The sequence below is a fragment of the Pyxicephalus adspersus genome, chromosome 4 (genome assembly GCF_032062135.1).
Source record: "Pyxicephalus adspersus chromosome 4, UCB_Pads_2.0, whole genome shotgun sequence".
NCBI classification, from domain to species: Eukaryota; Metazoa; Chordata; class Amphibia; order Anura; family Pyxicephalidae; genus Pyxicephalus; species Pyxicephalus adspersus.
The window spans coordinates 41,985,585-41,998,935 of NC_092861.1; the positions used below are offsets into that span (position 1 = coordinate 41,985,585).

Genomic DNA, 13,351 nt, shown 5'->3' on the forward strand with positions numbered 1-13,351 from the left:
CAACTGGCACTAGGTACTAGCTTTGCAGCAACACCAGCTACCCCAAACACACCCTTTTCTATTAGATCTACATACAAGAGATTAAAAGTGACTGGAATGTTAAAATAAAACCCTGTACACTTCAAATATATTCAGCTCCCTTGTCTATATATCCATGTGAACATATATATAAAATTATGCAAAAAAAGAAACTGATTTGTAGTCGATATAAATTAGGGTTGTGGAATAAACATGCCATACAGTCCTTAATAGATCATTCCATTAGTCTTAGACAACATAGTAGTGCACTAAATTATTGCTGAATTCTTTACTTGTTGCAATAAACTCACCATATTAGTGATAACTAAGAAAAAACTGTGTTAATAGTAACTCTTCATGCTAATACATTTACAGCTTGTCACAATGTTAGTTTAAGCAGTTCACATCTATTTGTGAAGTTAAGGTTTATTTTACACACCTCTATGTCACAATCTTTTATGAAATAATAGCTGCATTTGTGCCTTGTTCTGTGAAAAGCACACTTGTTTTACCATTTTGCTAATTAATAAAATCAAATATAAATTCAATGGGAAGAAATATATTCTTTCACAAATGTCCTATACTGTGCATCAAAAGTAACAGCTGTTTAAAAGGTGAGCATTGGCGAAATGTTGCAATACACACTGTAGGTGTACCCTAATATTCAAGAGAAGACAAATGTTATATAATAATTAATGTTGAAGACTTTTTTTGGGGCACAACATCTACCCAGCTAAATCAGAACCATTAGATTGGACCATGCAAGGAAGTTGATGATGATAACTAAGATATCCTGTTGCTTTGTGATGCCATACCATCACAAAAATGAAATGTTCAATGGTGTTGTCAGTCTGTTTCATGTGATTACCCTACAATGGACCCAAATATTGATAATAGAATGGAAGAGGACTGATGGCCAAGAATAATGTGTGGATCTTTGACTGTTCAGGCAGCCACTGGAAAATAATGTATTGTGTGAAAGAGGTCATGAGAGCAGAGTGTTATTTATGCCTGGCAAAAGGGTCTGATTTATTAAAGCTCTCCAAGACTGGAAAAGATACACTTTCATCAGTGAAGCTGGGTGGAACCTGGAATAGATTTCTTCAAAGTCGTTTTCTATTTGCTAGCAAATGTTTTGAATCCTGGACCAGATCCATTACAGGTTTGCTGAATCACCCATCATTACTGATGAAAGTGTTTCCTCTCCAGCCTTGGAGAAATCTATTAAATCAGGCCCATAGTTTCAGATAGGTATAGTTTAACAACAAATACAAGTATTTAAATATAAATATTCTTAGCATAGAAAACAATCCCAAAATAAACAAATTTTAAGATGAAGTAACATTTTTTTCTCCGGCTGATCGATAAACTGAAAAAAAGTACCCAGAGCTACTGCATGTAGAATATGGAAAACACTGACTTCCCGCAATCCTTTTTTTTTGGGGGACTGATGGCACAATCCTGTCAAACTGGATGTGGGAAACATTGCCAAAGCACGATGTGTAGGATGGGAATGCATAGAAGGCAAGTACCTGTCCTTGTCTGCAATGTCCCTTGGGGATATTCTCTTTCACTTGCAATAGGAAGTGATGGAAAAAGGTAAATGGCCCCCTTATTCAGTGCTCACTACAACAATAGATGATTTAAGGTGAGGTTCACAGACAGCTGGCAAACATACACCATCACCATGCATTGGTAAGCACCCCTACCATTGGTATTGGCTTCCTTACCATTGCATTGGTATTGGCTTCCTTACCATTGCATTGGTAAGGGTGACTTTCAGCCAATAATTCTGGCACACATTTATTTTACTAAGCACCCTGCAGTGATGACATGTCCAGAATCATGTAACGTTACATCTTTGGCACTAAGTCTTCTGGGTGCACCACAATCCCCCTTGGCCATTGCTTGGCTACTGAATATGTACCTCATGTGCATGCTTTACAGTGTGTTATATCTAGATCTATTCCAGGCAAGTACCTGTCCTTGTCTGCAATGTGCCTTGGGGATATTCTCTTTCACTTGCAACAGGAAGTGATGAAAAAACTCTACAAGGCTAAGTTAAATGTCTCGCCTATACAGTTCTCACTACATCAATGGATGATTTAGGGCGAGGTTCACAGACAACTGGCAAACATACACCATCACCATACTGGTTAAAACATGTACAAGCATTCTGGTGTTTTGATAATTACTGGCTGAAAGTCACCCTTACCAATGCAAGTTGTAGTTCAGCTTTATGTTGCAGGATTCAGGTTAACAGTCATTTGTTAGATGAAACTGCTAGTGTATAGAGCAGCAAGTAGCTGCTAAGCAGTCATAAGGCCAAATATATATATGACCAAGTATTCACCAAAACAAATAGTGGTGTAAGATAGTTAACACAGATGATCATGCTGGTTAAAACATGTACATGCATTCTGGTGTTTTGATAAGAGGTCGGCCACAAACCACCCAGCGGTTACAATATGTAGAAGTCAGGAACTGGTAAGCATTCTGTTTATGATCATCTGTGTTAACTATCTTACACCACTATTTGTTTTGGTGAATACTGTAAAATTCTGGATTAGTCACCAGGACAAATATAGCAAGTGAAACTACTGAGTGGGCATGCAGATGACAGCAAAAGATTATCTGGTAAAAAATCTAAATAAAAGCTTATCTTCATAACCTTACATTTAGATAAGATAGTAAAAGCGTAGATTTAATAACAAGCTTAAGTGTCTATTTTTTATACTAGACCATTGCTGACATTTTTATTTTTTCTTTGGACCTACCGGTTTATTTAAATGTAGGATGCTGGTGTAGGTTGACACCAGGGTGTCTAGTAGTGCATTAGGAAAGTCGTACGCTTATATACTACATCCATTGAAAGCTTTCCTATGGATTGAAAAGAATTTAGCTCTTCCCAGCTGTTTTGCAGAGCAATAAATTAAAGATCAATGATTGGTTATGTCTTTTGTAAGCTATACGCAAACTGTATCACGAACAGTTGTTTTTTACTTATCCAAGTATTCATACAAGTTGGTCGTGTTCATGTTTGCACCTGTTTTCTGGTGTACAGGGGTATATGTAAAGGAGTCACAAACACTAGTATTGTGCTAGACATGGGTATGGAGCGGATAAATAGCTGGAGTAAAACTTAAAATTTTAGGTCAATATACAAAAAACAAAAAAACACCTTCACGATATGGTGTCCATACTGAGCCACAAATACTGAGGTATGAAGCAACAATTGTTGGGAGACTGATAAATAAAAATAGTTATACAGTATAATGACCAGATACACTGGCAAAGCATCCACCATTTCAGTCCCCTTTTTTTTAATAATTATTAAAATGTCAAAAGGAATGTTGGGCTTGCAACAGCTTTGGAACAATGGTTTATGAAATGTCACTGTGTGGTTCTTTTGATTGTTTTCTATATCACAAGCTGGCTATAAACAAACCCAAATCCTTCATTTGTCAAACTGTCAAATATATACTGTTAATTAAAGCAATAAATACAGCTGCCTTATTCTGTCTTGGTTAAAACGTAAATCTTTTATACTGTGATTTAAAAAAACACAGACTAATCCATTTTTTATTTTTTTATTAATTATATTGACCATGAGATCTTTCTTTAAAAAATTAGTTTTACTTGTTTTAATTTCTAAAGAAGTATAATGGAAAAATAATGAATGTCCGTGCTATAACTTTTGAATAAAAATGTTTTTTCATATATAATAATTGTTTCTTTATTTTCACAGTTTCCTTATAAAGGAGGTTTTAGAAAAGTGCCTTAAGTGGATCATTTGTTTTGGGTAGGCATTGATAAGATCCTACATCTGCAAGCCAAACATTAGAGTCAATTTTCTCCACCTCCCTCATTTTCTGACTTTCTCCAAATTCATTGTTTGAAAAGTTTACTTCATTGTCTCTTTAAATCACTTTTAAATATGTTGAACTGCTATCCATTCCAAGGGCATTCCTAGCAACACATTTATACATTCCAGAGTCTGAACGTCTAGGATTCTGCACAACTAATGTTCCTTGGGGGTGGAGAAGCTCAGTCCCCATAGGCCGTCCTTTACTAGCTGTGGTTAACACTGATGAGTCTGGAAGTTCCCAAGTTATCTCCGGTTTTGGTATTCCAATGGCCACACAATTTAGATGTACAGATGAGCCAGCTCTTGTATGAATGTTTTGGGGGGCTTTACTTGTAATCCTTGGAGGATATGCTATAATCATAACAGGCACACTTATGGATGATTCACCAGCATTATTTTTAACCTTACACAAATAGTTTCCTCGATCGTGTATGTTGGTTTCTTGAATGACAAGCGTGCCATTTTCCAGTAGCATGTATTTCCCACTAAACTGTGGTCTGTCTATCACATATCCACTTGGAAGAGTCCAAATAACACTAGGTCTTGGTATTCCATCAGACAAACAATGTAAAGACAGTGTGTCTCCGATGATGGCCTTTATTGGTCCTCTTGGATGTGTTAAAATATTGGGTTTTTGACCCACCTCCAAAATTATGAGTTTTTCAATATAGCCTACTTTATTTCTGGCTGCACATCGGTACTTGCCTGCATCATCTTTGGTTGGACTATAAATAATTAATGTTCCATTAGTCCCTGCATGATATTTTGAAAACTTTTGTCCACTTACAAATCTAGAGCCATTTGGAAGAAGCCACATTATTTCTGGGGTCGGGATTCCATCTGCAAAACAGTTAAGAATAGCCATTTTTCCTGGTTTGGCAATCAACTTCTCATTAAATGGATTTTTGAAGACTGGCCTCCGAAGTACTTCCATGACTTCCAGCTGGACCACCAACATACTTTCTCCACCATCATTACGAGCAACACAAGTGAATTCTGCTGTATCGGAGGGTCTTACATTCCGAATTTCCAATGTTCCATTCCGGTGTACTGTAATCCTGCTGCCATGGTAGGGTGCTGTTAGATAAATATTATCAGGCATGATCCACATTATTTGAAGTGGAGGTGCCCCTTCGGCACTGCAGTGGATTAATTTTCTAGAGTGTTTTAAAGCTGAATCTTTAATTATTGTCTTATTTGTATATAAACCATTAATAACAGGAGGTGTTGAAAGAACATCTAATTTGAGGAGTTTTGTGTCATCTCCTGCAGGATTGCGTGCCACACACATGTACTCGCCTGCATCCAGCAATTTCACATGGTTGATTGTCAAAGATCCATTTTCATGCAACAGATATCTGTCATGGGATGTGGCTATCATATCACTTGATGGAAGCAACCAGAATATTTTAGGTTTTGGTTCTCCAATAGCCTCACAATCCAGAACCACTTGTCCACCAGCTCTTGCCCTAAACTTTGTTCCAGTGTTTACCTTGATGCGTGGAGCAGCAGTGACCACAGTAATATGAACTTTCATTTCATCTCGCCCTAATGTGTTTTCAGCATAACATGTATAATCTCCCTCTTCCGCCATTCCTACTTTGTTGAGATACAAAGTACCGTTATCAAAGAGAACATATCTCCGTACTCTCCTGCCACTGTCATCAGCTTGAAGAACATTGTTTATTACTGTGCCATCGGGTAAAGTCCAGGATATTTCTGGAGATGGAGAACCTAAAGCCTTGCAGTCCACTTTGAAGTCTTTTCCATAGGGAACTTCCTTGGTGAAATGCTGTTTTTGTATTATCTTTGCAGGTTTCATAGTAATGCTGACTTTCATAAGAATGACATCATCCCCCATCTTATTTCTTGCTACACACACGTAGTCACCGGCATCCTTTTCATTTACATACTGGACGATGAGTGAGCCATTAGGGTGCACTTGAATACGGCTTCCCATTCTGTAGATAAAAATAAATAGTTAAAATACTAAATTAGTAATAATACTTTTATTTTTATCAATTAAAGTGACCTATATTCAAACATTACATTCATACAAATATTACACTGGGGAACAAATTTGAACAAATGTTTGACTTCATTTTTTAAGCTTATTTACACTAAAATAGGTTAACTGATTCTGAAAGTGCAGTTAGTTTTCTGCTATTATGTCAGGATTTTTCTCTACGGCTTATATTAATGGGATTACTGTAGCGTGGATTTGTATAGGCTATTCATTTACACACTAAACAGTGTGGTCGGAGGTTGTGCACTGCTCTACACAATGAACAAGCAAAATTTATTTTTCTACTTACACATGTATTTCCTTTCTTTCAGATCATGTCTGGCTCTGCTGTTTCACATCGTAAGTGCCTAAACAACCCTGATTCATTTTGTTATATCTGTGGAAGTTTCACCATTCCCAGTCAAAGGGCGCACATCAGCACATTTGTAGAGCAAGCCCATTTGGCATTTTTCAAAGTTAAACTTGGTGATCAAGATAAATCTTGGGCCCCACATAAGGTGTGCAAACAGTGTGTTGAGGATTTACAGATGTGGACAAAGGGAACACGTGATAAGATGCCATTTGGTATACCTATGGTTTGGTGAGAGCCATGAGATGGTTTCAGTGACTGTTACTTTTGTATAGTGAATACTAAAGGATTTAACAAGAAATATAAATTTAACATAGAGTATCCTAATCTACCATCAGCTATATGCCTAGTGGCTCATTAGGATGAAATCCCAAAGCCAGTGTTCGTTACACTACCCTCTCTTGAAAACATGATTATGGTGATGAACTAGGTGACAACAATGATGAAGAGTTTGAAATTAAGGAGGACTCTGTTTGTAAGGGATTTGATCAGCATGAGTTGAGTGATTTGGCACGTGATTTGGCACTATCAAAGAAGGCTTCAGAACTCCTAGCATCAAGACTGCATGAGAAAAACTTACTTGAAAAAGGAACAAAGGTATTGTACTTTCAAACCAGAGAAATTGCATTTCTGCAGTTCTTTAGAACTGACAGTGGCTTTGTGTATTGCCATAACATACCTGGTTTAATGGAGGAATTGGGGATTTCAATCTATAACTCAACTGAATGGCGACTATTCATCGATAGCTCAAAGTGGAGCTTGAAGTGTGTCCTCCTTCATGATAGCAATATATTTGGGTCAGTCCCAATTGGCCATTCAGTTTCTCTTTGTGAAGAATATGCAGACATAAAGAGAGTCTTCGAAATGTTGCAATATCATCAACACAATTCGGTCATCTGTGTTGACCTTAAAATTGTATGCTTCCTTCTTGGTCAGCAACGCGGATACACCAAGTATCCCTGTTATCTGTGCATGTGGGACAGCAGAGCTCGTGAGAGGCATTGGGTGGAAAGGAATTGGCCTCCAAGATCTGCCCTAAACCCAGGTGATCCAAACATTCTACATGAGCCACTTGTTGATAGAAAGAATATTATATTACCGCCTCTGCACATGAAACTGGGTCTGATGAAGCAGTTCGTTAAAGCTTTGCCAACTGAAGGAGACTGTTTCAAGTACCTCATTTTGGCATTTCCTAGCCTGTCATTTGAAAAAATAAAGGCCAGTGTGTTGGATAGTCCACAGATTCGGCAGCTCATCAAAGATGAACATTTCATCAGGACAATGTCAGAAGTCGAAAAGAATGCTTGGTTATCATTCAAAGCCATTGTCAAGGACTTTCTTGGAAACACACGAGCAAATATTTACACAGAAATTGTCCAGAAACTCTTGGAGAGCTACAAAATGCTTGGTTGCAATATGAGCATCAAGGTGCATTTTCTGCAAAGCCATCTTTCTAACTTCCCTAAAAAATTTGGTGCAGTCAGTGATGAGCAAGGTGAACGATTTCACCAAATTTTGAAGGTCATGGAAGGAAGGTATCAGGGTGGATGGGATGTACATATGATGGCTGACTATTGTTGGAGCATACAGGGGGATTGTCCTAACACTGAACACTCCTAGAAAAGCTATAAGTATAGATTTTTACCTTAACCGCTTACCCGATTATTTTCAAATGTTTTACTGTAAAAATATCATAGAGTAACAATAAATCCTTTGTATGAACAAAAGAAATAAACAGTACATTCAACTTACTATTTCAGTATTTTTTCATTGTATGTAAAATTTGTATGTTTTTTTACAAAAATGGAGGGTACCCTGTATCCAAAAAACTGGATGTGATAGCAAAAAACTGGATTCACCACACAAAAAAGTGTAAATTCTAACTTAGTAAAAAATGAGTTCCCCAGTGTTATAGAAATAGACGAAGAGAATGAAGCAGTCTTAACGAAGTTTTACTGATGATCACCTAACCAAATGACTATGATTTTGGTCATGGGCCTAAAATCAATTACTAGTAAACTAATTTTTTCTATGAAAATGAATTTTACTTTTAAACTAGCTTTGTAAAAAAAAAATTGATTATTATCACTAAAGTTAAAAGCAATGTTATGTTGCTGTAGTGATATTTGCAAGCTATGTTTTTTTACTTTTTTCCCATGCAAGGAAAATGATTGTTTTACTACTACTGTTTGTTGGACATATTAGGATTTAAGTCAATAGTAGTATTCAGGTCATCTAATGTCATTATGTGGCTCTGGAAACCAAGGCACTTGTTTAATACTTTGAATTTATCGGCTAACATTGCTAGTCACAGTCTATATGTGTGTCTCTAGCCTAGGGAGGAAGTGTATAAAAGCTCCCTAAAATCTACTATATGGCACTATCACCCAAAAGACATATGAGTTTCAAAGGATACAAAGGAATGAGGAAATAGAGAGAAAGAGTAAGGCTATGTACACACGAACAAGCACTGTACTCACAAGAAGAGTACATCGGTCGGTTGTTTAATGACCTGCCATTAAACAACATTGGCTGACCGCTGTATACTCATCAGAAGAGATGATCATTAGTATTTGTTTTGAGCAACAATTATCTAACGTGTACAAAGCCTAAGGAAGCATATAGGAAAGGAGATGGGGAGAGAACAGAAGGGAAATTAAGGAGACCTGAACTTAGAAGCAACTTTTTAGTCTGCAGAGTGCTGATGAGTCAATCAAATCTTTAATAAGCACAATAAATCTCTGTAATCATGTATGAAATGTTTATCCATGCACAGGGTTACGTCTTCAACTAAGTATTCCACCAGTAGGTAAATATTCTGATTTATATATGAAATGTTTATTCTTGCACTTGGTTATATGTCTTCAATTAAGTATTCTACCAGTAGGAAAATATTTTGATTTTTCACATCACAGACATGAAAAGGTCTGCAGAGATAGCTTCAGCTCCATGACTTCATGCTGAGAGGTGCAAAGGAAAATTGCCTCCTCCGCAAAACAATTTTCATTTCAAGCATTTCAAGTCCTGTGGATTTGTGGAAACTTTTGAGCATATACTTGTGCATCACAAAGAGCTCGTTCATTGAAGAACTCATTGCATGTCAAATTTATTTTACTTTAATTTTAAGCCAAGAGACAGAAATGGAAGCATTGAGAAAACAAGTAACAATTATAGTTGTGATAAAATGTAACAGCAATAAATTGTATGCCAGTAGTCATAAAAACAAAAACAAGGAGGTTTACTTGTATGATAAACATAAAAAGGAAAACAAAATAAGTGGATTAATGTGGAAATCAAACCTACAGAACATTTGCTAAAAAAATCAATAGGTTTCAGATGCAGAATATGTTAGAATTCAAATTAGAATGTTTTCAGTGTGTAAAGTCATTGGTATAGTAGGACAGAAATGTGATTGTTGGATCAGCACTTTTCAAACTGGACATTCAGATTCTGATAATGACCCAGGTACAGTAGATGAACATTTGTATGGCTCTATAACATTTGAAGGGCTTCTCAAGGTTACATATTTGGGTATCTGACAGGTGGGACTGACAATTACCAAGCTACCTGCAAACTAAAGTTCTTAAAGCATTTGCATTCATTTGTTGAAGAAGTCGGAATTCTAAAGAAGAGGTTTGATAGGCAGACTGCAATAAGATGCTGCATTAAATGTGCTTTGGGCAGCTAAGGACTGGTTAACAACAGCTAGGGTCTGGGTACTGTTGTTACTAGTGATTAAATCTAAACCAATTTCACTAAACTGATTAAAAAAATTTAGATCATTTAGAGTTTTTACCTAAAGGCAGCAAAAAAACTGTTTAAGTTAAATATTTCCAATACTGTGCAACAGAGGAATGTCCTGCAGAAAAAAAACTACTGGGTAAAGGTTTGTAGATTTGTTGAGTACACAGTGCTGAAACTTATCACATAGAATGAAAGCCTTCTTGTATGGAGAGTAATATACCACATGCGGTCTATTTTTTACATGTTCTTGTGGGTTTCATTTTGCTGACTACACCAGCCAGTGCTTGAGAATTTGATTTAGCCCATGTTAGTCTAGCAATAAAACCAAACATGACAGCTGTGCTGGATAACATTTCTCCTACTATCACAGAAATGTCAAACTTCTAGCTTAAGGTAATTGGATTTGAAATAGTTTGTAGTACTTTTAGAGTGCCAAGCCTTTACCTAAAAAAAGTAGATTTGTTTTGTTTAGTCCAAATTCCAGACCAAAATATAGTTTGCACACAGCAGATTATCTACGAACATCATCCTTACTTTGGAGATATTGCAGTCAGCACCTGCTTTGAATATATTTTTGTTCACTAATGACTCTGCTCCAACTGCTACTTCTGTTATGGCAATTTGAAGGTTTGCTACCAGGACTCCTGCTCTACATAGCAAGGGAAGGGCAAAATACCAATTTCACTGTAAAAATGATGCAATATGAAATAATGTTTACATTACATTTTACATATTACAGTACTTTGTGTTTCCGTATGCTGTTTTTTTTTAATAAAATTGATAAATTAAAAAATTTCCTAGTAATATGGGAAACTAGGAAATATCATTACAGTAATTGTGTACAGTACACCAGAAATCCTACTTGTGTAATTGCTTTGCTGTTTTTCCTAGAAGCCTTCCAAGTCAGATTCAGTTGTCCCTTTCAAAAGTTTTATTTTTACTGTAATCATTTTTAAGAATATTCCTTGCCTAAAGGGATGTAGACATCAGAGCCTGTCTCAATAATATTATTGCACTAGGTGATGATAATAAAAGCTGATGTTCAGAAGGATTAGAAAGGATAAAGGTATGAGTTTGCTCAAAAAATGTTTGCTAAATCAATTGTGATGTATGTATGTAACATGCTGGGGATTGTTTAGCCAACATTGGTAGTCAGTGAGAGAAAGGGAAAAGAACTTCCATATTTTGCTAGTCACTGGGAGAAGTTTTCCTTTACACTGTGTTGATGCGGGGTGTCCTTTTATATTGGTACCAGTGGCAGAAACTCCCCTTTAACAGTGGGAGAAAGCACCCCTTGACATTGGCATTCAGTGGTAGATGGGCATCTTAAGGAAGTGGCCAATGATAGAGGGACATCTTACAATGGTGGGCAATGCATGGAAGTTGATTACTGAGGTTGATTAGTGTAACAAAACACTTAATTGATAGTCAGTGGGAAAAAGCCCTTTGTGAAAGGAATACACCCCAACATTGCTATTAAATAGGAAGAATGGATCATGTGATTCACTGGTCCTGAGTTAAGGTGATGCCTAACAATGCAAGCCAGGGGGGAGGGGATGGCCATCCAAACAGACTGCAGGCAGATAATGTGCACCCCCCAAACTGATTTGTCCTGAAAGTATACTGTACCTACTCTTGCTACTGTTAAACTAATTTCCTTCTTGCAAGGTCTCATGAAGCATAGCAAAGAGTTAACATGGGAGTTTTGTCTCTGTATCTTCCAGTAAGCAGTGTTTAGGACAAGGTTCTCCCCCTCCTTTAACTGTATATATATCAAAGTAATCAGCAGTGTTTATTGGCTGTAAATGTAAGCCAATTCTTCTGAAAAATGTTTAATTTATTAGAACTTTTTATACAGAACACTTAGTTGTTTTACTAGTCATAACCTGGTTTATAGTATTGTGACAATGTGCAAATATGCCATTAGAATGTATTTCTGCTACTTTTATTTATAGAGACTTTATAGAATGTTATGTCTAAGGAAGCAGATGTTGCTTTGTAAAACACGTAATATTAATTATGTTCAGTAAAATAATCTGAATGTTTGGTTGATGTGGATGAAACCTTTATGATCCTTTTGAAAGAATAGACTATTGAATTTAGGGTCTTGGCGAGCCTTAATAAATCAGGCCCAATATGCAATTTGTTCAGGTGTTTACATAGAATCCCATTTTGTCTTTTGATAATGGCTTTCTAATAATAATATAGCCAATAAGAAAACAAAGAAAAGCTGCCTCTTTAATTTTGTCTCCCAAGGTCACAGGTCTACTGTACCTAATGGGTAATTTAGGCCTGAAAAACACACACAAACATTTAAAATTACAAAAAAAGTATATTTTGTTTCTTACCTGTGCCACTGGTCTACCACTGCTTTTGATGGCAGTCTCCATAATATCCTTGGGGTTGGTTCTCCAGTTGCTGAACAGTTTAGCATCAGTTTGTCCCCATAAATAATTTCTGTGGATTTTGGAGATGCATGAAAAATCTTTGGAATTCTCTCAGTTTGCTCCACACGGAGACTGACCACTCTTCTCTCAGATCCAGTGGAGCTTGTAGCTATACACTCATAATTGCCACTATCGGTGGGTTCTACATTTCTCATGTAGAGTGTTCCATTGGAAAAAAGGAATAGTTTTGGATTAACATACTGTAATGGTTTTACTTTTGTGCCATCAAATGCTACCCAGTGAACACTAGGCTGAGGATTTCCTTTTGCAGAGCAATGAAGTTTCACATTCTCACCTGAAAGTGCTAAAACTGTCTGTCTTTTATCTTCCAGAATAACAGGTGGAGCCGCAATCACTTGTACTTTTGCTGTAAAGGTATCTGCCCCAGCTATATTAGTAGCTAAGCACTTATAAATCCCTCGATCATAAATGGACACTTCTGTAATAATTAGGGTCCCATCAGATTGTACAAAAACCTTGTGATTGTGGGCAGACTTCTCAGACGCAATAGTTTCATTGGCCAGTATCCAGGTAATTGTGGGGAAAGGTCTTCCTTCTGCCTGGCATTTTAAGGTAATCGCACTACCAGAGTGCACTGTAATCTCCCTTGATTTGCCTTGTAGAATCCTGGGAGGATATGTTATAACAGACAGTGTGATGAGTAACCGGTCTGAGCCATACTGATTTGTAGCTACACAAAGATATTGACCTCGGTCCTGAACGCCCACACTAGAAATAGCCAATGTGCCATTTGGAAAAACTTCCATCCTGTTTCCACGTCTTGTCTTTGATACAAAGGTTCCTTAAAAAAAAAAAAAAAAATTATTTTTGAATTTTAGGAGGGATTTTATTTTACATTTTCTTACCATTTTAATACATATTTTACTTACTATTTTGCT

The 13,351-nt window shown here is 36.7% G+C and overlaps 1 protein-coding gene across 1 annotated transcript in view; it reads right to left on the bottom strand.

The window, feature by feature from the left end:
* Positions 1–3,581: 3,581 nt before the first annotated feature.
* The window catches only part of IGSF10 (immunoglobulin superfamily member 10), a 30,034-nt gene continuing 20,264 nt past the window's right edge, over positions 3,582–13,351 (bottom strand). Inside the window, exons 6-7 of the mRNA XM_072407953.1 lie at positions 12,354–13,254; positions 3,582–5,847 (exon numbers count right to left, since the gene is read on the bottom strand). Of these exons, the coding sequence (XP_072264054.1) occupies positions 3,939–5,847; positions 12,354–13,254 (2,810 nt within the window). The 3' untranslated portion in view covers positions 3,582–3,938. The remainder of the gene's footprint in view (positions 5,848–12,353; positions 13,255–13,351) is intronic.